The sequence below is a fragment of the Coregonus clupeaformis genome, chromosome 19 (assembly GCF_020615455.1).
Source record: "Coregonus clupeaformis isolate EN_2021a chromosome 19, ASM2061545v1, whole genome shotgun sequence".
Taxonomy (NCBI): Eukaryota; Metazoa; Chordata; class Actinopteri; order Salmoniformes; family Salmonidae; genus Coregonus; species Coregonus clupeaformis.
The window spans coordinates 15098109-15124969 of NC_059210.1; the positions used below are offsets into that span (position 1 = coordinate 15098109).

At 45.3% G+C, this 26861-nt stretch overlaps 1 protein-coding gene across 1 annotated transcript in view; it reads right to left on the reverse strand.

The window, feature by feature from the left end:
- LOC121531185 (membrane-associated guanylate kinase, WW and PDZ domain-containing protein 2) overlaps window positions 1-26861 on the reverse strand; it is a 338801-nt gene that overhangs the window by 199069 nt on the left and 112871 nt on the right. The window contains exons 4-5 of the mRNA XM_045205201.1: window positions 9161-9391; window positions 975-1209 (exon numbers count right to left, since the gene is read on the reverse strand). Of these exons, the coding sequence (XP_045061136.1) occupies window positions 975-1209; window positions 9161-9391 (466 nt within the window). The remainder of the gene's footprint in view (window positions 1-974; window positions 1210-9160; window positions 9392-26861) is intronic.

The following is a 26861-nucleotide window of genomic DNA, read 5'->3' on the forward strand; positions in this document are numbered from 1 at the left end:
TCAACCCTTTTGTTATGGCAATCCTAAATAAGTTCAGGAGTAAAAATGTGCTTAACAAGTCACATAATACATTTACATTACATTTACGTCATTTAGCAGACGCTCTTATCCAGAGCGACTTACAAATTGGATACCAATACGTTGTAAATGACTACCTCATCTCCAATACAATTATCTGTAAGGTCCGTCAGTCAAGCTGTGAATTTCAAGCATGGATTCAACCACAAAGACCAGGGAGGTTTACCAATGGTTCGCAAAGAAGGGCACCTATTAGTAGCATACAAAAAAAAGCATACAGTACTTTTAATATCCCTTTGAGCATGGTGCAGTTATTAATTACACTTTGGATGGTGTATCAATACACCCAGACACTACAAAGTTACAGGCACCATTCGTAACTAAGTTGCCGGAGAGGAAGGAAACCACTCATGGATTTCAGCATGAGGCCAGTGGGGATTTTAAAACAGTTACAGAGTTTAATGGCTGTGATAGGAGATAACTGAGGATGGATCAACAACATTGTAGTTACTCCACAATACTAACATAAATGACAGAGTGAAAAGAAGGAAGCCTGTACAGAATACAAATATTCCAAAACATGCATCCTGTTTGCAATAAGGCACTAAAGTAATACTGCAAAAAATGTGGTAAAGAAATTGACTTTTTGTCCTGAATACAGTGTTGATGCAGCCACCACCATTCTAAGAAAAAAAACGGTGAAATTTCACAATTATTTGAATACCTGAATTCCCACCAAATTCCCTGAACTCCATTCAATATTTGTCCAGTAAAATGTTTTATGTGCTATAATTCAGTCAATTCCTGATGTATTTGAAACATTCAAAAATCCATTGAAAACTGTTTTATTAGAATTGCTTTTAAAATCTTTCAACAATTTTGTTGATGCTAGTGTGTGTGTGTACGCGTGCATTCATCATAATGTAGGGCTCCCCCCCACAAAAACACACACTTACTCTATGAAGTAGACCTCTCCTTTCTCTGTGTAGGCCATCTCCCAGTTGTCAGGTAGGGGTCCCAGTTCCTCCTCATCCCCCTCGGGGAGTTTTGGGGGTGATTTGGGGGAGTCCCCCTCAGGGGGCTCCTCTCCCTCTGTGGGGGGCTCAGTGGTGGGAGGGGGCAGTGTGGGGGCCTCCACCACAGAAAGCTCCCCCGACCCGTCTGTGCTCTTGTCCTCATGCTCGCTTGTCTCTGTAGAAAAGATAGAGAGAAACAAATCGAGTCAGTTGTTTTAAAGCGCTTCATACAGTATGGTCTTCTGTCATACACCTCAGTCCCTATAGTCCCTTTGGGCTGATTTTGACTTCAGATCTGCTGACTTCAGAAGTCTGCCATTAACATTGGTGGCGTTCCTGGCTGACTGCATTGCAGACATTGCATTGCATCAACCAATGGTTGTGCGCCATGTCATCGACTGCGCAGTAGGGCATCAGATTGCTATATCATATGATGTGGTTAGTTGATGTTAAAAATCTATCCGTGTGCTGTGAGATCTGGCAGGCATCTGCAATGTAGTCAGGCAGGAACGCCAGCATTGTTGAACGATCTCAACTCTGAAACAGCCCCTTTGTGTGGAGAGAGTGCTCTAGAGAAAACCACTTCCCTGTTGCTTAATGCTGAGCAAAGAAGAACACAGCTCTAGTGGTCCAAACACACTCTCTGAAGTGTCCCACGGAGCAGATAGGGTATACATGCACACACAGAATACATGACCTGTCTTTTAAACACACACTGCAGTACTATATGATGTTTCCATTAGTGTTCTCAACTAGAGCTCAACAAAGACCTTCTAACATCCATGTATTTACATGGGGTTAGAGAAAACTGTAGCCAACATCATCAATATACTGTTCAGTACGAGTGAAAACTCTGCTTTAAAGACCGGGTGTATGGGGCGTAGGGTGAATTTTCCCATAGACCCTGACCTAGGGTCCGTTTTCTATTTACCCCACTAATGGTTTGTTAGGGCTGGGGGAGGGGAAGCTGATCCTAAATCTGTAGAGGAAACTACAGTCTCAAAAGTCTAATGTCCTCGCCTTCAACTGAAAATATGTCTGTGCACATCCCTGTATGTGTCGTTCCTCAAGTGCAGTTTCACACTCACAGCCAATCAATAGTAGATCCCACTGTCCCATAGATCTCTTATCTTCTTACCTCACTCTCCTGTTTCTGTGTGTGTGTGTGTGTCACGGGGTGTGTATTTTAGCATTTATGTGCGTTCCAACAACAACAATGCACACACACACACACACGAACACACACCCAAAAGGGTTCTTTGGCTGTCCCCACAGGAGAACCCTTTTTGGTTCCAGGTAGAACCCTTTCGGTTTCAATGTGGAACCCTCTGTAGAAAGGGTTCTACATGAAACCCCAAATGGTTCTTCAAAGGGTTCTCCTATGAGGACAGCCAAATAACCCTTTTCTAAGAGTGCAGGGGACTGTCACAACCATATAGGGCACCGTCGCTTTGATTTATCTCATTATGGCTCTGGCCCTATTTCTCCCTCTCCGTCCCTCTGTCACTCTCTTTTCTCTTCTCACCGTCTCTTTCGCTCTCAATGTTCTTCTTCTATTGCTCTCTGTCCTGGTCTCCATTAATACTTACACAGCTCTCTTCCTCCATGTATCCCTCTCCCTTTCTCTCCCACTCTCTCTGTCTCTCTATCCATTTCTCCATCTTAATCTCTCTCAATCTCCATCTCGTTTCCTCCCCGGTTGCTCCCCTTCTTTCAGCCCCTCCTCCACCTCTCTCTCTCTGACTCAGTCTTGACCCCTGAAGTCGTCATCTGTCTCTCTTCATCTCTCTCTCTTTTTGTCACCCCTCTCTTTTCATTATTCTCTTTGCTCCTCTTCCATGGCAGCGGGAAGATGATTTGTGATGGGGTTGCTGACAAGTATTTATTTACTTATTTTATATACAGTTGAAGTTGGAAGTTTACATACACTTAGGTTTGAGTCATTAAAACTCGTTCTTAAACCACTCCACAAATGTCTTGTTAACAAACTATCGTTTTGGCAAGTCGTTTAGGACATCTACTTTGTGCATGACACAAGTAATTTTTCCAACAATTGTTTACAGACAGATTATTTCACTTATAATTTACTGTATCACAATTCCAGTGGGTCAGAAGTTTACATACACTAAGTTGACTGTGCCTTCAAACAGCTTGGAAAATTCCAGAAAATGATGGCTTTAGAAGCTTCTGATAGGCTAATTGACATCATTTGAGTCAATTGGAGGTGTACCTGTGGATGTATTTCAAGGCCTACCTTCAAACTCAGTGCCTCTTTGCTTGACATCATGGGAAAATCAAAAGAAATCAGCCAAGACCTCAGAAAAAAATTGTAGACCTCCACAAGTCTGGTTCATCCTTGGGAGCAATGTCCTAACGCCTGAAGGTACCACGTTCATCTGTACAAACAATTGTACGCAAGTATAAACACCATGGGACCACGCAGCCGTCATACCGCTCAGGAAGGAGACGCGTTCTGTCTCCTAGAGATGAACGTACTTTGGTGCGAAAAGTGCAAATCAATCCCAGAACAACAGCAAAGGACATTGTGAAGATGCTGGAGGAAACGGGTAGAAAAGTATCTATATCAACAGTAAAACGAGTCCTATATCAACATAACCTGAAATGCCGCTCAGCAAGGCAGAAGCCACTGCTCCAAAACGGCTATAAAAAAAAGCCAGACTACAGTTTGCAACTGCACATGGGGACAAAAATCATACTTTTTGGAGAAATGTCGTCTAGTCTGATGAAACAAAAATAGAACTGTTTGGCCAGAATGACCATATTTATGTTTGGAGGAAAAAGGGGGTGGCTTGCAGGTCAAAGAACACCATCCCAAACGTGAAGCACGGGGGTGGCAGCATCATGCTGTGTGTGGTGCTTTTCAGCAGGAGGGACTGGTGCACTTCATAAAATAGATGGCATCATGAGGAAGGAAAATTATGTAGATATATTGAAGCAACATCTCAAGACATCAGTCAGGAAGTTAAAGCTTGGTCGCAAATGGGTCTTCCAAATGGACAATGACCCCAAGCATACTTCCAAAGTTGTGGCAAAATTGCTTAAGGACAACAAAGTCAAGGTATTGGAGTGGCCAACACAAAGCCCTGACCTCAATCCTATAGAACATTTGTGGGCAGATCTGAAAACGCTTGTGTGAGCAAGGAGGCCTACAAACATGATTCAGTTACACCAGCTCTGTCAGGAGGAATGGGCCAAAATTCACCCAACTTATTGTGGGAAGCTTGTGGATGGCTACCCGAAACGTTTGACCCAAGTGAAACAATTTAAAGGCAATGCTACCAAATACTAATTGAGTGTAGGTACACTTCTGACCCACTGGGAATGTGATGAAATAAATAAAAGCTGAAATAATTAATTCTCTCTACAATTATTCGGACATTTCACATTATTAAAATAAAGTTGTGATCCTAACTGACCTAAGACAGGGAATTGTTACTAGGATTAAATGTCAGGAATTGTGAAAAACTGATTTTAAATGGATTTGGCTAAGGTGTATGTAAACTTCCGACTTCAACTGTATATATACAGTATATTTTATTGTGATTTATCAGAGGTGCTGCAGCTATGCCCTCTTTCTATTTCTCCCTCTCTTTCCATCTCTCTCTCCTGTGCGCGTTTGTGTTTGTGTGCGTTTGTGTGAGTGTGTGTGTGTATGTACATGCTTGTGTGTGTACAAGCGCATGTGTGTGTTTGCACACATGTTTGTAAACATGTGAGTGTGTGTGTGAGAGAGATTGTGTGTGTGTATTAGGGTTTAACATTTTCCTGGTATTTTACAAATGTTCCATCCTGAGAAAAAATCACCTTTCTCCTGGGTAACCCGGTATTTCCCGCCAAAACCGTAAGTGTCGTTCTAAAGCATATAAAACCATTGGACAGAATCATGAAGGAAGAGCAGAAAGGAAGAGCTCAAGACGAAATTGTACTGCAGTGGTACAGACTGGCAGATACGGTAGAAATCGTGTGTAGCACAATGCTGTTTGCAATGCCATGGTAGGAGAACCGTCGCTCACAGTAATTTCTGCTAATTTCATCCAGTGATGCGTCGGCTTGAGGTAAAACTGCGTCGTTCTAGGACGCTTTGTATTTGTATTTATTATGGATCCCAATTAGCTGCTGCCTAATCCAGCTGCTGCCTAAATCCAGAAAATCACATTGTAGGATTTTTAATGAATTTATTTGCAAATTATGGTGGAAAATAAGTATTTGGTCACCTACAAACAAGCAAGATTTCTGGCTCTCACAGACCTGTAACTTCTTCTTTAAGAGGCTCCTCTGTCCTCCACTCGTTACCGGTATTAATGGCACCTGTTTGAGCTTGTTATCAGTATAAAAGACACCTGTCCACAACCTCAAACAGTCACACTCCAAACTCCACTATGGCCAAGACCAAAGAGCTGTCAAAGGGCACCAGAAACAAAATTGTAGACCTGCACCAGGCTGGGAAGACTGAATCTGCAATAGGTAAGCAGCTTGGTTTGAAGAAATCAACTGTGGGAGCAATTATTAGGAAATGGAAGACATACAAGACCACTGATAATCTCCCTCGATCTGGGGCTCCACGCAAGATCTCACCCCGTGGGGTCAAAATGATCACAAGACCGGTGAGCAAATATCCCAGAACCACACGGGGGGACGTAGTGAATGACCTGCAGAGAGCTGGGACCAAAGTAACAAAGCCTACAATCAGTAACACACTACGCCGCTAGGGACTCAAATCCTGCAGTGCAAGACATTTCCCCCTGCTGAAGCCAGTACATGTCCAGGCCCGTCTGAAGTTTGCTAGAGTGCATTTGGATGATCCAGAAGAGGATTGGGAGAATGTCATATGGTCAGATGAAACCAAAATAGAACTTTTTGGTATAAACTCAACTCGTCGTGTTTGGAGGACAAAGAATGCTGAGTTGCATCCAAAGAACACCATACCTACTGTGAAGCATGGGGATGGAAACATCATGCTTTGGGGCTGTTTTTCTGCAAAGGGACCAGGACGACTGATCCGTGTAAAGGAAAGAATGAATGGGGCCATGTATTGTGAGATTTTGAGTGAAAATCTCCTTCCATCAGCAAGGGCATTGAAGATGAAACGTGGCTGGGTCTTTCAGCATGACAATGATCCCAAACACACCTCCCGGGCAACGAAGGAGTGGCTTCGTAAGAAGCATTTCAAGGTCCTGGAGTGGCCTAGCTAGTCTCCAGATCTCAACCCCATAGAAAATCTTTGGAGGGAGTTGAAAGTCCGTGTTGCCCAGCGACAGCCCCAAAACATCACTACTCTAGAGGAGATCTGCATGGAGGAATGGGCCAAAATACCAGCAACAGTGTGTGAAAACCTTGTGAAGACTTACAGAAAACGTTTGACCTGTGTCATTGCCAACAAAGGGTATATAACAAAGTATTGAGAAACTTTTGTTATTGACCAAATACTTATTTTCCACCATAATTTGCAAATAAATTCATAAAAAATCCTACAATGTGATTTTCTGGATTTTTTTTCCTCATTTTGTCTGTCATAGTTGACGTGTACCTATGATGAAAATTACAGGCCTCTCTCATCTTTTTAAGTGGGAGAACATGCACAATTGGTGGCTGACTAAATACTTTTTTTCCCCACTGTATCTACAACACAAAATCCATGTGTATGTGTGTGTATAGATCATATGTTATCGTGTCTGTATGAATGTGTCTGTGCCTATGTTTGTGTTGCTTCACAGTCCCCGCTGTTCCATAAGGTGTATTTCAATATTTTTTTTTTATCTGATTCTACTGCTTGCATCAGTTACTTGATGTGGAATAGAGTTCCATGTAGTCATGGCTCTATGTAGTACTGTGCGCCTCCCATAGTCTGTTCTGGACTTGGGGACTGTGAAGAGACCCCTGGTGGCATGTCTTGTGGGGTATGCATGGGTGTCTGAGCTGTGTGCTAGTCGTTTAAATAGACAGCTGGTGCTTTCAACATGTCAATACCTCACACAAATACAAGTAGTGATGAAGTCAATCACTCCTCTACTTTGAGCCAGGAGAGACTGATATCCGTATTATTAATGTTTGCTCTCTGTGTACATCCAAGGGCCAGCCATGCTGCCCTGTTCTGAGCCAATTGCAATTTTCCTAAGTCCCTTTTTTTGGCACCTGACCACACGACTGAACAGTAGTCCAGGTAGGACTAGAGCCTGTAGGACCTGCCTTGTTGATAGTGTTGTTAAGAAGGTAGAGCAGCGCTTTTCCCGATCTTAGCTACTGTTGTATCAATATGTTTTGACCATGACAGTTTACAATCCAGGGTTGATCCAAGCAGTTTAGTGACCTCAACTTGCTCAATTTCCACATTATTTAAGATTTAGTTGAGGTGTAGGGTTTAGTGAAGGATTTGTCCCAAATACAATGCTTTTAGTTTGTGAAATATTTAGGAGTAACTTATTCCTTGCCACCCATTCTGAAACTAACTGCAGCTCTTTGTTAAGTGTTGCAGTCATTTCAGTTGCTGTTGTAGCTGACGTGTATAGTGTTGAGTCATCCGCATACATGGACAGACTGGCTTTACTCAAAGCCAGTGGCATGTCATTAGCAAAAATGTATTTAAGTAAGGGGCCTAGACAGCTGCCTTGGGGAATGCGTGATTCTACCTGGATTATGTTGGAGAGGCTTCCATTAAATAACACCCTCTGTGTTCTGTTAGACAGGTAACTCTTTATCCACAATATAGCAGGGGGTGTAAAGCCATAACACATGCATTTCTCCAGCAGCAGACTATGATCGAAAATGTCAAAAGCCGCGGTGAAGTCTAACAAAACAGCTCAATTTCTCTCAGCCAATCATCAGTCATTTGTGTAAGTGCTGTGCTTGTTGAATGTCCTTCCCTACAAGCGTTCTGAAAGTCTGTTGTCAATTTGTTTACTGTAAAATAGCATTGTATCTGGTCAAACACCATTTTTCCAAAACTTTACTAAGAATTGGTAACAGGCTGATTAGTCGGCTATTTGAGCCAGTAAAGGGGGCTTTACTATTCTTAGGTAGCGGAATGACTTTTGCTTCCCTCCAGGCCTGAGTGCACACACTTTCTAGTAGGCTTAAATTGAGGATATGGTAAATAGGAGTGGCAATATTGTCCGCTATTATCCTCAGTAATTTTCCATCCAAGTTTTCAGACCCTGGTGGCTTGTCATTGTTGATAGACAACAACAAAAATGTCACCTCTTCCACGCTCAATTTACGGAATTTACAATTCTTGTCTTTCATCATTTGGTCAGAAATACTTGGATGTGTAGTGTCAGCGTTTGTTGCTGGTATGTCATGCCTAAGTTTGCTAATCTTACCAATGAACTAAATCATTACATTAATTGGCAATATCAGACGGTTTTGTAATGAATGAGCCATCTGATTCAATTAATGATGGAGCTGAGTTTGCATTTTTGCCCAACATTTCATTGAAGGTGCTCCAAAGCTTTTTACTATCATTCTTTATGTCATTTATCTTTGTTTCATAGTGTAGTTTCTTCTTCTTTTTATTCAGTTTAATCATGTGATTTCTCAATATGCAATACGTTTGCCAACGGTTGTGCACCCAGACTTATTTGCCATTCCTTTTGCCTCATCCCTCTCAACCATACAATTTTTTAATTCCTCATCAATCCACAGTGATTTAACCGTTTTTACAGTCCTTCTTTTATTGGTGCATGCTTATTAGTAACTGGGATGAGCAATTTCATAAAGTGTCAAGCACAACGTCTGTTTGCTCCTCATTACACACCACGGACCAACAAATATTCTTTACATCAACAACATAGGAATCTCTACAAAAGTTATTGTATGACCTCTTATACACTATATTAGGCTTTGCTACTATTAAACCCTAGTGTGTATGTATGTTTGTGTATTTTGTGAAATTAAGAATAGGACTAGTATCTAGGTGTGGTTTTTGGACAGAACACAGTTATACAATTTGTAAGAGCAAGAGACATCATTCCATACAGACAGTGATCCCAGAGAGTGATCCTCCGCAGGGTCACACACACACAATCACACTCACTCACAGTCACATGCAACTCGCCCCCTTTCCCTTTCCCCCTCCCCCATACAAACACCAACCCTGCATGCCCCCTCACCTGGCGTGATGGCCACCCCATTCCCATTGACCACGGTGGGGCTGCTTTCCTCCTCCTCTTCCTCGGGTGGCTCCAGGCTGGCTTGCTGCTCCATGTTTCTGACCGACCGGTTCCTCTTCCTCTTGCCGTGGGTGCTGGGCCGTGCTCCGGGCAGCAGCGCCTCACTCACATTCAGTGGAGGGGCTGCCGGACTTGGCTCAGCTGGGGGCTTGGGAGTACCGTATAAGTTCTCTGGAGAAGAAAAACGAATGCACAACTGAGTAAGTGAGGTGCAGGCCGGCAGCACAAAACACTTTAAAAAGAAAGAGCTTGCCACACGCTGTATTGCTCCGCCGATCAAATACATGTATTCATCAACAAGTATTTCTACAGCAAGTAACCTTCTTCAAGGCACCATAGAGAGAGAGAGATATTTCCCATGCCAATAAAATAATTGAATTGAGAGAGAGACACACACACAAACACAAACACACACAAACACACACACACACACACACACAGACACACATTCTTACACATTTAAGCACGTATGCACTCATACATTCCTGCAACAGTGGGACAAAATCAGATACAGCTACCACACAAAGAATGTGTTTGCATGTGTACTACACACATACAAACACACAAGCTCAAACACACACATCAAATGATGGGGGTATAAGATTAAGCTTCACACATCCCTTCATATATACAGTGCCTTCGGAAAGTATTCAGACCCCTTGACTTTTTCCAAATTGTGTTACGTTAGCCTTATTGATTAAATAAATAAAAATCCTGAGTAATCTACACACAATACCACATAATGACAAAGCGAAAACAGGTTTTTAGAAATGTTTGCTAAATTATTAAACATTAAAAACTGAAATGCCTTATTTACATAAGTATTCAGACCCAGACTCGATCACAGGTGCATCCTGTTTCCATTGATTATCCTTGAGATGTTTCTACAACTTGATTGGAGTCCACCTGTGGTAAATTCAATTGATTGGACATGATTTGGAAAGGCACACACTTGTCTATATAAGGTCCGACAGTTGACAGTACATATCAGACTAAAAACCAAGCCATGAGGTCAAAGGAATTGTCCGTAGAGCTCCGAGACAGGATTGTGTCAGGGCACTGATCTGGGGAAGGGTACTAAAAAATGTCTGCAGCATTGAAGATCCCCAAGAACACAGTGGCCTCCATCATTCTTAACTGGAAGAAGTTTGGAACCACCAAGACTCTTCCTAGAGCTGGCCACCCAACCAAACTGAGCAATCGGGGGAGAAGGGCCTTGGTCAGGGAGGTGACCAAGAACCTGATGGTCACTCTGATAGAGCTCTAGAGTTCCTCTGTGGAGATGGGAGAACCTTCCAGAAGGACAACCATCTCTGCAGTACTCCACCAATCAGGCCTTTATGGTGGAGTGGCCAGACGGAAGCCACTCCTCAGTAAAAAGGCACATGACAGCCCCCTAGGAGTTTTGTCAAAAGGCACCTAAAGACTCTCAGACCATGAGAAACAAGATTCTCTAGTTTGATGAAACCAAGATTGAACTCTTTAGCCTGAATTGCCAAGCGTCACATCTGGAGGAAACCTGGCACCATCCCTACTGTGAAGCATGGTGGTGGCAGCATCAAGCTATGGGGATGTTTTTCAGCAGCAGGGACTGGGAGATTAGTCAGGATCGAGGCAAAGATGAATGGTGCAAAGTACAGAGAGATCCTTGATGAAAACCTGCTCCAGAGCGCTCAGGACCTCAGACTGGGGCGAAGGTTCACCTTCCAACAGGACAACGACCCTAAGCACACAGCCAAGACAATAAAGGAGTGGCTTCGGAACAAGTCTCTGAATGTCCTTGAGTAGCCCAGCCAGAGCCCGGACTTTAACCCGATCGAACATCTCTGGAGAGACCTGAAAATAGCTTTGCAGCAACGCACCCCATCATAACTGACAGAGCTTGAGAGGATCTGCAGAGAAGACTGGGAGAAACTCCCCATATATAGGTGTGCCAAGCTTGTAGCGTCATACCCAAGAAGACTAAATTCTGTAATCTCTGCCAAAGGTGCTTCAACAAAGTACTGAGTAAAGGGTCTGAATACTTATGGAAATGTGATATTTCAGTTTTATTTTTTATAAATTAGCACAAAAAAATGGAAAACCTGTTTTTGGTTTGTCATTAAGTGGTATTGTGTGTAGAATGATGAGCGGGAAAAAATGAATTAAACAATTTTAGAATAAGGCTGTAATGTAACAAATGTGGAAAAAGTAAAGCGGTCTGAATACTTTCCGAATGCACTGTACATATCCCTAACCCTTCAATGTTTACAGATCTGAAGGATCTGGATAGGTATAAGCAGTGTTGTGGTGGAGCGTCCAACATATTCCTTATTGCCACTATTCCCCTAACCAGCTCTTACCCAGATTAGAACTTCACATTTCAAGGCTGCATTAAATTATTGACTCAGAGACAGACCGAGCCCCGCTCAGGTCATACCTCCCATCCTCTCTAAGCGTTATTGTCATAATGTTGTCTATACTACCAGGGTGTTGTCAGTTGTAATCTTCTACCCATTCGATTGAACTCCACTCTTAGATCTGCTATTGTTAGCTCAAAACAGGAGCCCACTGTGGTAGGCTCACCTAGTGCTTTAGTTCAAATGTGAATTCTAAAAACTTTAATACCCCCACGGTTTTCAAATCATGTAGAGAGCCTGGGATGTTGCATGATAGAAACCAAATACCATGTAAGTCAGTTTATAACATTCCATCATTGGTTACTCTGAGAGTTCCTCATATTGACATTGGCTGCGGCCTTAGGCCCAATGGTGCTAACCTTGGAAAAGTAATCCCAAATTCTTCTCCTTTCTCTGTTACTAATAGGGGATAGACCAAATGTTGCAATTACAGTGGGGAGAACAAGTATTTGATACACTGCCGATTTTGCAGGTTTTCCTACTTACAAAGCACGTAGAGGTCTGTAATTATTATCATAGGTACACTTCAACTGTGAGAGATGGAATCTAAAACAAAAATCCAGAAAATCACATTGTAAGATTTTTAAGTAATTCATTTGCATTTTATTGCATGACATAAGTATTTGATCACCTACCAACCAGTAAGAATTCCGGCTCTCACAAACCTGTTAGTTTTTCTTTAAGAAGCCCTCCTGTTCTCCACTCATTACCTGTATTAACTGCACCTGTTTGAACTCGTTACCTGTATAAAAGACACCTGTCCACACACTCAATCAAACAGACTCCAACCTCTCCACAATGGCCAAGACCAGAGAGCTGTGTAAGGACATCAGGGATAGAATTGTAGACCTGCACAAGACTGGGATGGGCTACAGGACAATAGGCAAGCAGCTTGGTGAGAAGGTAACAACTGTTGGCGCAATTATTAGAAAATGGAAGAAGTTCAAGATGACGGTCAATCACCCTCGGTCTGGGGCTCCATGCAAGATCTCACCTCGTGGGGCATCAATGATCATGAAGAAGGTGAGGGATCAGCCCAGAATTACACGGCAGGACCTGGTCAATGACCTGAAGAGAGCTGGGACAACAGTCTCAAAGAAAACCATTAGTAACACACTACGCCGTCATGGATTAAAATCCTGCAGCGCACGCAAGGTCCCCCTGCTCAAGCCAGCGCATGTCCAGGCCCGTCTGAAGTTTGCAAATGACCATCTGGATGATCCAGAGGAGGAATGGGAGAAGGTCATGTGGTCTGATGAGACAAAATTAGAGCTTTTTGGTCTAAACTCCACTCGCTGTGTTTGGAGGAAGAAGAAGGATGAGTACAACCCCAAGAACACCATCCCAACCGTGAAGCATGGAGGTGGAAACATCATTCTTTGGGGATGCTTTTCTGCAAAGGGGACAGGACGACTGCACTGTATTGAGGGGAGGATGGATGGGGCCATGTATCGCGAGATCTTGGCCAACAACCTCCTTCCCTCAGTAAGAGCATTGGAGATGGGTCTTGGCTGGGTCTTCCAGCATGACAACGACCCGAAACACACAGCCAGGGCAACTAAGGAGTGGCTCCGTAAGAAGAATCTCAAGGTCCTGGAGTGGCCTAGCCAGTCTCCAGACCTAAACCCAATAGAAAATCTTTGGAGGGAGCTGAAAGTCCGTATTGCCCAGCAACAGCCCCTAAACCTGAAGGATCTGGAGAAGGTCTGTATGGAGGAGTGGGCCAAAATCCCTGCTGCAGTGTGTGCAAACCTGGTCAAGACCTACAGGAAACATATGATCTCTGTAATTGCAAACAAAGGTTTCTGTACCAAATATTAAGTTCTGCTTTTCTGATGTATCAAATACTTATGTCATGCAATAAAATGCAAATTAATTACTTAAAAATCATACAATGTGATTTTCTGGATTTTTGTTTTAGATTCCGTCTCTCACAGTTGAAGTGTACCTATGATAAAAATTACAGACCTCTACATTCTTTGTAAGTAGGAAAACCTGCTAAATCGGCAGTGTATCAAATACTTGTTCTCCCCACTGTATATGCAATATTATAGCCATACCAACTATATCAATATCAACCATCAGACATGGCCTGCAACCACCTACTGAACTTAGCTTGTTTGAGTTGGACTTTCCATATGACTCTAAAAATTGTAAAGGACTTGGGTTGATGCATTTGAACATTAGGAGCTTACTTCCTAAACTGGATTACATCAAGATCTGGGCATTCTGGTATTGACTGAAACTTGGATCTCTAATGTAAACCAATCAGGGTTTAGGCCTGGGCAGAGCAGTATTACAGCAACCACTTCAGTTGTTAATAATCTTGTCAATACGTTAGACACTAAAATTTAATGTTTTGCTTGTTTTGTGGACCTGTCAAAAGCTTTTGATACTGTTGATCATGCTATTTTATTGAATAAATTGTCCTTGATAGGCCTGAGCTCTGATGTTCTTGGTTTCATAATTATCTCAGTGAAAGTACTCAGGCCATCGTGATGGATGGGGTTAAGTAAGAATTTCTTGAAGTACATAAGGGGTCGATTTTGGGACCTGTTCTCTTAACTATTTATATAAACACTATTGGTCAATCTGTAAAAAAAAAAAAGTAAACTTCATCTATATGCGGATGATATTATCTCCTGAGTGGTGCAGTTGTCTAAGGCACTGCATCGCAGTGCTAGCTGTGCCACTAGAGATCCTGGTTCGAATCCAGGCTCTGTTGTAGCAGGCCGTGACCAGGAGACCCATGGGGCAGCGCACAATTGGCCCAGCGTCGTCCAGGGTAGGGGAGGGAATGGCCGGCAGGGATGTAGCTCAGTTGGTAAAGCATGGCGTTTGCAATGCCGGAGGGCCAGTATGAAAAATATAAATAAAATAATGTATGCACTCACTAACTGTAAGTCGTTCTGGATAAGAGTGTCTGCTAAATGACTAAAATGCAATGATACTATTATGTATGCTGTTGATCTGGCTGCGTCAAAACTACAGTCCGATTGTATAGCTATGCAGGAATCCCTTGCTGATTTAAAACTTGTTCTTAATATGGGCAAATTGAAATACATGTTGTTTTTAAACTCTCATAAGAATGTTCACTCATTAGATGGTTCTCCAATCGAACATGTTCCTGCATATAAATGCATAGGCATTTGGATTGATATGGATTTGACGTTTAAAAAACATAGATGAGCTGGTTGAGAAGCTAAGACTTAAAGTTGTATTTTTCTACAGAAACAGATCGTTCAGTCAACCTTTTTATCTGTTCTTGATTATGGTGATATTATTTGTCAAAGTACAGCTGCTTGTCAGTGTGAAATGTGGATGTGGTGCAGGAATCAGGCGCAGGACACAGAGGCTTCGTCCAACAGGCTTTAGTAAAGAAAAAACAAACAGGCCTCAACAAGAGCCCGGAAGGCAAAAACAAAATTACGCACAAAACGCGTAAACTCTAATCGCCAAAATAGCGCGCACAACAAGTGCGGAAACTCTCTCCTAAACAATGGAGGAAACGAACACTGCACCCTCTGACCGGTGAACAATTACACACAACACGACTAAAACAACGAGAACTTATAGGACACATAATAAACACTAAACGGAAACAGGTGTACCAATAAGACAAAACCAAACAAACATCGAAAACATACAACGGTGGCAGCTAGTACTCCGGGGACGACGACCGCCGAAGCCTGCCCGAACAAGGAGGAGGAGCAGCCTCGGCCGAAACCATGACAGTACCCCCCCCTTGACGCGCGGCTCCAGCCGTGCGCTGACCCCGGCCTAGGGGACGACCAGGAGGACGCGGAGCAGGGCGCGTGGGGTGACCACGGTGGAACTCAGTCAGAAGAGACAGGTCTAAGATGTCCCTCCTCGGCACCCAGCACCGTTCCTCCAGACCGTACCCCTCCCACTCCACGAGATATTGGAGACCCCCCATCCGACGTCTCGAATCCAAGATGGACCGAACTGTGTACGCCGGAGCCCCCTCGATGTCCAATGGGGGCGGAGGAGTCTCTCCTATCTCACAGTCCTGGAGTGGACCAGCTACCACCTGCCTGAGAAGAGACACATGGAACGAGGGGTTAACATGATAATCAATAGGCAGTTGTAACCTGTAATACACCTCGTTCAACCTCCTCAGGACTTTAAAAGGCCCCACAAACAGCCGACCCAGCTTCCGGCAGGGCAGGCGGAGGGGTAGGTTTCTGGTCGAGAGCCAGACTCGATCTCCAGGTGCGTACACCGGCCCCTCACTGCGGTGGAGATCGGCGCTCGCCTTGTGTCGACGGATGGCCCGCTGCAGATGGACGTGTGCAGCGTTTCACGTCTCCTCCGAGCGCCGCACCCACTCATCCACCGCAGGGGCCTCGATCTGGCTCTGATGCCATGGTGCCAGAGCCGGCTGGTACCCTAACACACATTGGAAAGGGGTTAGGTTGGTGGAGGAGTGGCGGAGAGAGTTCTGTGCCATCTCTGCCCAGGGGACATACCTCGCCCACTCCTCCGGCCGGCCCTGGCAATACGACCTCAGAAACATACCCACATCCTGGTTCACACGTTCGACCTCCCCATTGCTCTCCGGGTGGTACGCCGAGGTAAGGCTCAACGAGACCCCCAAACGCTCCATGAACGCTCTCCAGACTCGGGAGGTAAACTGGGGACCTCGATCAGACACTATATCCTCGGGTACCCCGTAATGCCGGAAGACGTGGGTGAATAGTGCCTCAGCGGTCTGTAGGGCAGTAGGGAGACCCGGCATGGGAAGAAGACGACAGGCCTTCGAGAGACCGATCCACAACAACCAGGATGGTGGTATTCCCCCTGTGAGGGGAAGGTCTGTAACAAAATCCACCGAGAGGTGAGACCAGGGTCGTTGTGGAACGGGCAGGGGGTTGTAACTTTCCCCTGGGCAGGTGTCTGGGCGCCTTACACTGGGCACACACCGAGCAGGAGGAGACATAAACCCTCACATCCCTTGCTAACGTTGGCCACCAGTACTTAGCGCTAAGGCAGTGCACTGTCCGGCCAATACCTGGATGTCCAGAGGAGGGTGACGTGTGAGCCCAATAAATAAGTCGATCCCGAACCTCGAGCGGAACGTACGTCCGACCCACAGGACACTGTGGAGGGCTGAGATCGATGCCGCAACGCCCGCTCGATTTCAGCATCGACCTCCCACACCACCGGTGCCACCAGACTAGACTTCGGTAGTATGGGAGTGGGCTCAACGGACCTCTCCTCTGTGTCATACCGCCGGGACAGGGCATCAGCCTTACCGTTCTGGGACCCAGGGATGTACGTGATCTTAAATACGAACCGGGCTAGAAACATGTTCCACCGAGCCTGGCGAGGATTCAGTCTCCTAGCTGCCCGGATGTACTCCAGGTTTCGGTGGTCAGTCAAAATGAGGAAAGGGTGTTGAGCCCCCTCAAGCCAATGCCTCCACACCTTTAGGGCCTGTACCACGGCTAACAGCTCCCTGTACCCCACGTCATAATTTCGCTCCGCCGGGCTGAGCTTCTTAGAGTAAAAAGCACAGGGGCGGAGTTTAGGTGGCGTGCCGGACCGTTGCGATAGAACGGCCCCTACACCGGCCTCTGACGCGTCCACCTCCACCTGGAATGGTAAAGTGGGATCCGGATGCGCCAGCACCGGAGCCGAAGTAAACAGGTCCTTCAGTCTCCCAAAAGCCCTGTCCGCCTCAGCTGACCACTGCAAGCGCACCGGACCCCCCTTCAGAAGGGACGTTATGGGAGCTGCCACCTGTCCAAAACCCCGGATAAACCTCCGGTAGTAATCGCAAAAAGCCCAAGAACCGCTGCACCTTTTTAACCGTGGTTGGGGTTTGCCAATTACGCTACGGCTCGACACACGGTCAACCTCCATCTTCACCCCTGACGCGGACAACTGATAACCCAAAAAGGAGACAGACTCCTGGAAGAACAGACATTTCTCTGCCTTGACATACAGGTCGTGCTCAAACAGCCTCCTCAACACTTCGGCGCACCAGGGCTACATGCTCGGCTCGGGTAGAAGTGTACACCAGAATGTCGTCTATGTACACGACCACTCCTTGCCCCTGCATGTCCCGAGAAAATCTCATCCACAAAGGATTGGAAGACTGAAGGAGCATTCATCAACCCGTATGGCATGACGAGATACTCGTAATGACCCGAGGTGGTACTAAATGCTGTCTTCCATTCATCGCCCTCCCTAATGCGCACCAAGTTGTAGGCGCTCCTGAGGTCCAATTTTGTGAAGAACCGCGCTCCGTGTAATGACTCCGTCATAGTCGCAATCAGAGGGAGTGGATAACTGTATTTCACAGTAATCTGATTGAGACTACGGTAATCAATACACGGGCGCAAACCTCCATCGTTTTTCTTCACAAAAAAGAAGCTTGAGGATGCAGGGGAAGTGGAGGCCCGTATGTATCCCTGTCTCAGAGACTCGGCTATGTATGTCTCCATAGCCCTCTTCTCCTCTTGAGACAAAGGATACACATGGCTCCGCGGAAGTGCCGCTCCTGCCTGGAGGTCTATCGCACAATCCCCCTGTCTATGAGGTGGCAATCGCGTCGCCCTCGCCTTGCTAAACACGAGTGCTAAATCCTCATACTCAGGGGGAACATGCATTGCGGGCACTTGGTTTGGACTCTCCACCGAGGTCGCCCCCACGGAAACACCCAGACATCGCCCCATACACTGGGCAGACCACTCCTTAAGAGCCCTCTGTTGCCACAAAATAGAGGGATTATGGGTAATCAACCAGGGAAGCCCCAGCACCACCGGATACGCAGGAGAGTCGATCAGATATAGCTGAATAGTCTCCTCATGACCCTCCTGCGTCCTCATCCTAAGTGGCGCTGTGACCTCCCTAATCAACCCCAATCCCAACGGGCGGCTATCTAGAGCATGTACAGGGAAGGGAACATTGACAGGAAGGAGAGGAATCCCTAGTTCTAGACAAAACTTCCGATCAACAAAATTCCCAGCTGCGCCTGAATCTACTAGCGCCTTATGCTGGGAACGAGGTGCAACCTGTGGAAAACTGACAGGTATGGTTAGGTGCACAACAGAGAGCTCTGGGTAAGTGGGGCGCCTACTCACCTGGAAGGCCTCCCCAATGCGTGGCCTGTTGTCTCCTCCCCCTGGAGACCCTCCCCAGCACCTAGCCGCAGTGTGTCCTCCACGGCCAAAGTTGGTGCAGGGGACGGCCCCTCTCGGACTCCTTCTCCTCCTTTCTCTAGCGCCAGCACCCCCGAGCTCCATAGGACTCGGCTCGGAGGCGCTGGAGGGTGGAATGGACGGCCCCACTCGGGACGTCCGCGGGTGGCCAGCAGGGTGTCGAGGCGTATGGCCATGTCCACCAACTGGTCAAAACGAGAGGTTGGTGTCCCTGCAAGCCAGCTCACGGCGGACGTCCTCCCGTAGGCTGCACCGAAAGTGGTCGATGAGGGCCCGCTCATTTCCACCCCTGCGTCTGCCGCTAGAGTCCGGAACTCCAAGGCAAACTCCTGGGCGCTCCTCTTCCCCTGCCGGAGGCAGAATAGACGCTCCCCCGCCGCTTTCCCCTCAGGTGGATGGTCGAACACAGCCCTGAAGCGGCGGGAGAACTCCGCGTATGTGATCGTAGCGGCGTCTATCCTCCTCCATTCGGCGTTGGCCCACTCCAACGCCTTGCCGGTGAGACAGGAGATGAGGGCGGACACGCTCTCGTGTCCCGAGGGCGCCGGGTGTACGGTGGCTAGGTAGAGTTCTACCTGCTGGAGGAAACCCTGACACCCGGCAGCGGTACCATCATACGCCCTCGGGAGCGAGAGCCGAATCCCACTGGGTTCCGGAGCTTGGACGGGCGGACTGGCCGATGGTGGGGGTGAACTAGGTGGAGGTGTGGGTACCCCACAGGTCTCCCATCGGTGCAGAGTATTTATATCTCCCTGCAGGGCGGTCCCGAGTTGGTTGATCCTGTCGTCCTGTCCGCGGACGCGCTCCTCGAACGACTCGGGTGCTGCTGCTGCTCCTGCTGATTCCATTGATGTGGTATGTATTTCTGTCAGTGTGAAATGTGGATGTGGTGCAGGAATCAGGCGCAGGACACAGAGGCTTCGTCCAACAGGCTTTAGTAAAGTCACGGGAAAAACAAACGGGCCTCAACAAGAGCCTTGAAGGCAAAAACGAAATTACGCACAAAACGCGTAAACTCTAATCGCCAAAATAGCGCGCACAACAAGTGCGGAAACTCTCTCCTAAACAATGGAGGAAACGAACACTGCACCCTCTGACCGGTGAACAATTACACACAACACGACTAAAACAACGAGAACTTATAGGACACATAATAAACACTAAACGGAAACAGGTGTACCAATAAGACAAAACCAAACAAACATCGAAAACATACAACGGTGGCAGCTAGTACTCCGGGGACGACGACCGCCGAAGCCTGCCCGAACAAGGAGGAGGAGCAGCCTCGGCCGAAACCGTGACACTGCTACTACTCTTAAACTTTTGGATGACATCTACCATAGTGCCCTTCGTAATGTTACAGGTGACAGTTCACTGCATCCTGGATCAAAAGGTTGCCTGGACTTCGCTAAACACCCAAAGATCTCTACATTACTATCTTTTTGTTTACAAGGCCCTACTTCATAAACTTCCGTCTTATCTAATTTTGCTGTTGAGGTATAGACACCTGAGTTGCCTTGCCCGTTCACAGGATTGGTAAACTCTTGAGGTTCCTAGGGTCTCCTCCAAGCTAGGTAAATCTATTTTTAGTTTTAATGCATCACATTGCTGGAACAAAATTCAAAATACATTTCATTTTGATGTTCTCGTAAAAGTTCGGGCAATTGAAGGTCTTGATTGGGGACTTATTTGGGCGGCAGGTAGCTTAGTGGTTAAGAGTGGTGTGCCAGTAACCGAAAAGTCACTGGTTCTAATCCCTGAGCAGACTAGGTGAAAAATCTGTCGATGTGCTCTTGAGCAAGGCACTTAACACTAATTGCTCCTGTAAGTCACTCTGGATAAGAGCGTCTGCTAAATGACAAAAAAATAATATAACTATTTTTTTGGGTGATTTGTGATATTTTATTTGTGCTTCACATGACTGTGGCATTGTATTTTAATATACATACATGTAAATATATATATACACATTATATACAGTACCAGTCAAAAGGTTGGACACACCTTCTCATTCAAGGGTATTTCTTTATTTTTACTATTTTCTACATTGCAGAATAATAGTGAAGATATCAAAACGATGAAATAACACATATATAATCATGTACTAACCCAAAAAGTGTTAAACAAATCAAAATATATTTTATATTTAAGATTCTTCAAATAGCCACCCTTTGCCTTGATGACAGCTTTGCACACTCTTGGCATTCTCTCAACCAGCTTCACCTGGAATGTTTTCCAACAATCTTGAAGAAGTTCCCACATATGCTGAGCACTTGTTGGCTGCTTTTCCTTCACTCTGCCGTCCAACTCATCCCAATCCATCTCAATTGGGTTGAGGTCGGGGTATTGTGGAGACCAGGTCATCTGATGCAGCACTCCATCACTATGCTGCTTGGTAAAATAGCCCTTACACAGCCTGGAGGTGTGTTGGGTCATTGTCCTGTTCAAAAACAAATGATAGTCCCACTAAGCCCAAACCAGATGGGATGGTGTATCACTGCAGAATGCTGTGGTAGCCATGCTGGTTAAGTGTGCCTTGAATTCTAAATAAATCACAGACAGTGTGACCAGCAAAACACCCCCACACCATAACACCTCCTCCTCCATGCTTTACGGTGGGAACTACACAAGCGGAGATCATCCATTCACCCACACCGCGTCAGTTGGAACCAAAAATCTCCAATTTGGACTTCTGACCAAAGAAGACATTTCTACCGGTCTAATGTCCATTGCTCGTGTTTCTTGGCCCAAGCAGGTCTCTTCTTATTATTGGTGTCCTTTAGTAGTGGTTTATTTGCAGCAATTCGACTATGAAGGCCTGATTCACAGTCCCCTCTTTACAGTTGATGTTGAGATGTGTCTGTTACTTGAACTCTGTGAAGCATTTATTTGGGCAGCAATTTCTGAGGCTAACTGTAATGAACTTATCCTCTGCATCAGAGGTAACTCTGGGTCTTCCATTCCTGTGGCGGTCCTCATGAGAGCCAGTTTCATCATAGCGCTTGATGGTTTTTGCGACTGCACTTGAAGAAACTTTCAAAGTTCTTGAAATGTTCTGTGTTGACTGACCTTCATGTCTTAAAGCAATGATGGACTGTCGTTTCTCTTTGCTTAGGTGAGCTGTTCTTGCCATAATATGGACTTGTTCTTTTACCAAATAGGGCTATCTTCTATATACCCCACTACCTTGTCACAACACAACTGATTGGCTGAAACGCATTAAGAAGGAAAGAAATTCCACAAATTAACTTTTAAGAAGGCACACCTTTTAATTGAAATACGTTCCAGGTGACTACCTCATGAAGCTGTTTGAGAGAATGCCAAGAGTGTGCAAAGCTGTCATCAAGGCAAAGCGTGGCTATTGGAAGTCATATGTTTTTTTTATTCACATGGCCTCACATGTGAATCCTTAAAGAAATGGGTGGGGCTAAGGCTTAAGAGGGTGTGAACGATGCTGAAAAGATTTAGAAAAAGAAGGGTATTCAAGGGGCATTTTCTCAAAAGTGGGTTACAAGTTTATCAACTTAAAAAGCAGAATTACTTTCCCATTGTTCCTCAACTACAGTGTATCATATACCATTTTGTAGCTCTGAGTCTCTACTTTTATCCAATGTAAAAAACACAATTTAAAATGTTGCAACATTAAACCGAATCAAGGTAGTCGGTCACAAATGGGAGGGAGATTGAATAGGTAGGGTTCCTGGTGAGCTGAAGCCTGTGCCTAGGCCCGGTCCGAACCCGAAAAAAGCCTGATCTAGAAAACAGTATATTGATTTAAACTGGTGTTGAGAACAATGCGGTGAAGGCGGGCGACAGCGGAGTGAGGAGATGAGTAAACAGCCCTTGGGCCTAGAAAAAGCACAGAGAGAGGAAAACTCACCTTACTAATTTAAAGCAATTGTCATGTGTGGTCTTGGTAAATAATCTTTGGTATGACGTTCTTAACACTAGAACCGCTGGGCGTCGATGGACCCCCCTTCAAGCTAATGAGCAGTCATTCTGACTGCAACGTTCTAACAGTGTAATTGATATCTTTCATATATGCTATAGCAAACATAATATTTTGGTTGTGTTATGAAGGCCTTGGGTAACATTAGAATACGATTTGTATTTTATTTCAAATAACACATTTTCATTACTTTATGTTAATGTATGCTCTATGTACAGTAAAAGCATAAAAACACAGCATTTACAATTACGCATGCTCTCACAGTGTAGCCTAAACTAAGTATACCAGAGTAGACTGATAAGACTGCTTTGATTCGGTGAACTGATATAGGGTACATACCATTTTAAGATTAGACCTATAATTAGAATGGATCAATACAATAGAATGGCCCGCCCTGTTCTTCATTCACAATTGGTGATTACATAATTATGCTTCTTTCGCTTCCCCTCGCTCATCAAATCACCCATTCTCCCCATCACTTAATTTATTCATCTGTTATATGTGTGAAATTTGTTTCGGTATAGCTTAGGTTCAGTTTCGAGGCAATTGAGGGGATTATCAACTGGGCACTGCACTTTCAACTGTCGGAAGAAGGAGCGGAGCATGCCCTACTGTTGGCAGAAGGAGGGGCAACGGGGGAAAACCATTTAAAAAAATGACATGCCCTCCTAAAACTAGTTATAACTCCAGTTATGTTTGTGATATTAACATTCTAACAACGGCAATGTGTTATATAGACTTATTTAGGAAAAGTCAGGGACGGAGGGGGGAATGAGTCAAAAAATGGCAGAGTAATAAATAAAATCTTGAGCAGTCAAAATGACTGCTTTAGCGGTTCTAGTGTAAAAACAATTCCATATGTTAGTAGAAACCCAGCCCCGGGGTTTAAGCTACATAACATGCTAGCAAAATGTTCTGATGTGGTAAAATGTGAGCAAACTAGAATAAAGATGATCATGGCACTCACCTCAATTTAGCTAACATTTTCCCAGCCTAATTGTTACCAAATATCCAAATGGAGATTTAGTGAAAACAAAAATCTGACATTTATTGATTTATCAAGACGAGTCCCCCATGCTCATCTGATCATTTCAGCACCATTTTGATTGGTACAGTGCCATCACACTGCTTTGAGACAAAACTGGGGGACTCATCTTGATAAATCAATAACACACGCACACGGGGGGTGCAAATAGTCCGTGGCTTGGGGGTAGAAGCTGTTAAGAAGCCTTTTGGACCTAGACTTGACACACCGGTACCGCTTGCTGTGCGGTTGCAGAGAGAACAGTCAATGACTAGGGTGGCTGGAGTCTTTGACAATTTCTAGGGCCTTCCTCTGACACCACCTGGTACAGAGGTACTGGATGGCAGGAAGCTTGGCCCCAGTGATGTACTGGGACGTACGCACTACCCTCTGTAGTGCCTTGCGGTCGGAGGAAGAGCAGTTGAAATACGAGGCAGTGATGCAACCAGTCAGGATGCTCTCGATGGTGCAGCTTTTTGAGGATCTGAGGACCCATGCAAAATCTTTTCAGTCTCCTAAGGGGGAATAGGCTTTGTCGTGCCCTCTTCACGACAGTATTGGTGGGTTAGGACCATGATAGATTGTTGGTGATGTGGACACCAAGCTCCCAACCTGCTCCACTACAGCCCCATTGATGAGAATGAGGGCGTGCTCGGTCCACCTTTTCCTGTAGTCCCCCGTGTTGAGGATCAGCATGGCAGTTACCTACCCTTACCACCTGGAAGTGGCCCGTCAGGAAGTCCAGGATTCAGTTGCAGAGGGAGGTGTTCAGTCCCAGGGTCCTTAGCTTAGTGATGAGCTTTGAGGGCGCTACGGTGTTGAACGCTGAGCTGTAGTCAATTAATAGCATTCTCACGTATATATTCCTATTGTCCAGGTAGGAAAGGGCAGTGTGGAGTGCAATAGAGATTTAATCATCTGTGGATCTGTTGGGGCGGTTTGCAAATTGGAGTGGGTCTAGGGTTTCTGGGATAATGGTGTTGAGCCATGACCAGCCTTTCAAAGCACTTCATGGCTAAACACGTGAGTGCTACTGGTCAGTAGTCATTTAGGCAGGTTACCTTAGTGTTGTTGGGCATAGGGACTATGGTGGTCTGCTTGAAACATGTTGGTATTAAAGACTCAGTCAGGGACAGGTTGAAATTGTCAGTGAAGACACTTGCCAATAGGTCAGCGCATGCTCGGAGTACACGTCCTGGTAATCCGTCTGGCCCTTTGGCCTTCTGAATTTTGACCTGTTTAAAGGCCTTACTCACATCGGCTACGGAGAGCGTGATCACTCAGTCGTCTGGAACTGCGGATGCTCTCATGCATGCTTCAGTGTTGCTTGCCTCGAAGCGAGCATAGAAGTAATTTAGCTCATCTGGTAGGCTTGTGTCACTGGGCAGCTCGCGGCTGTGCTTCCCTTTGTAGTCTGTAATAGTTAGCAAGCCATGCCACATCCGACGAGCGTCGGAGCCGGTGTAGTCCGATTCAATCTTAGCCCTGTATTGACGCTTTGCCTGTTTGATGGCTTGCAGGATTTCTTATAAGAGTCCATCTACTTGAAAGTGGCAGCTCTACCCTTTAGCTCAGTGCGGATATTGCCTGTAATCCATGGCTTCTGGTTGGGGTATGTACGTACGTTCACTGTGGAGACGACGTCATCGATGCACTTATTGATGAAGCCAGTGACTGATGTGGTGTACTCCTCAATGCCATCGGAAGAATCCCGGAACATATTCCAGTCTGTGCAAGCAAAACAGTCCTGTAGCTTAGCATCTGCGTCATCTGACCACTTCTTTATTGACCGAGTAACTGGTGCTTCCTGCTTTAGTTTTTGCTTGTAAGCAGGAATAAGGAGGATAGAGTTATGGTCAGATTTGCCAAATGGAGGGCGAGGGAGAGCTTTGTACGCGTCTCTGTGTGTGGAGTAAAGGTGGTCTAGAGTTGTTTTTTCCTCTGGTTGCACATTTAACATGCTGATAGAAATTAGGTAAAACAGATGTAAAGTTCCCTCTGGATGAGCATTTTCCTGTTTGCTTGTGGCCTTATAGAGCTCATTGAGTGCGGTCTTAGTGCCAGCATCGGTTTGTGGTGGTAAATAGACAGCTACAAAAAATATAAATGAAAACTCTCTTGGTAAATAGTGTGGTCTACAGCTTATCATGAGATGTTCTACCTCAGGTGAGCAAAACCTCAAGACTTCCTTAATATTAGATTTTGTGCACCAGCTGTTGTTTACAAATATACACAGACCGCCACCCCTTGTCTTACCGGAGGCAGCTGTTCTATCTTGCCGATGCAGCATATATCCCGTCAGCTGTATGTTATCCATGTCGTTTTTCAGCCACGACTCGTTGAAACATAAGATATTACAGTTTTTAATGTCCCGTTGGCAGGATATCCGTGATCGTTGTTGATCTATTTTGTTATCCAATGATTGGCTAATAGGGTTGATGGTAGAGGCAGATTACCCAGTCGCCGTCGGATCCTTACAAGGCACCCCGACCTACGTCCCCGATATCTCTGTCTCTTTTTCATGTGAATGATTGGGATTTGGTCCTTGTCGGGTGTCTGAAGAAAATCTTTCGCGTCCGACTCGTTAACCTCTTAAGGATCGGACCCTTTCTTTAAAAATGTTGCCTAAAATGACATACCCAAATCTAACTGCCTGTAGCTCAGGACCTTAAGAAAGGATATGCATATTCTTGGATCATTAGCTTATACACTAACTTTCACACATCTAGAAGGCCGAGCAGGGTGGGTGTGGTGCTAGAGACAGCAGGGGTTCAAACTGTAGAACCCAGTTCCTACATTTTAATATAAAAATGGATTTTATCAAACAAAACTACGCTACATTTTATCTCTGACAAATCAGAGCAAGATTACTGAATGTAAGTACATTATTTATCTTCAGATGTGAATGTGTCAAACCAGTTGCCGTGATACGTTTTTTGTTGTTGTGCACTCTCCTCAAACAATGGCATGGCATTTTGTCACTGTAATAGCTACTGTAAATTGGACATTGCAGTTAGATTAACAAGAATTTAAGCTTTCTGCCCATATAAGACATGTCTATGTCCTGGAAAGTTTGCTGTTA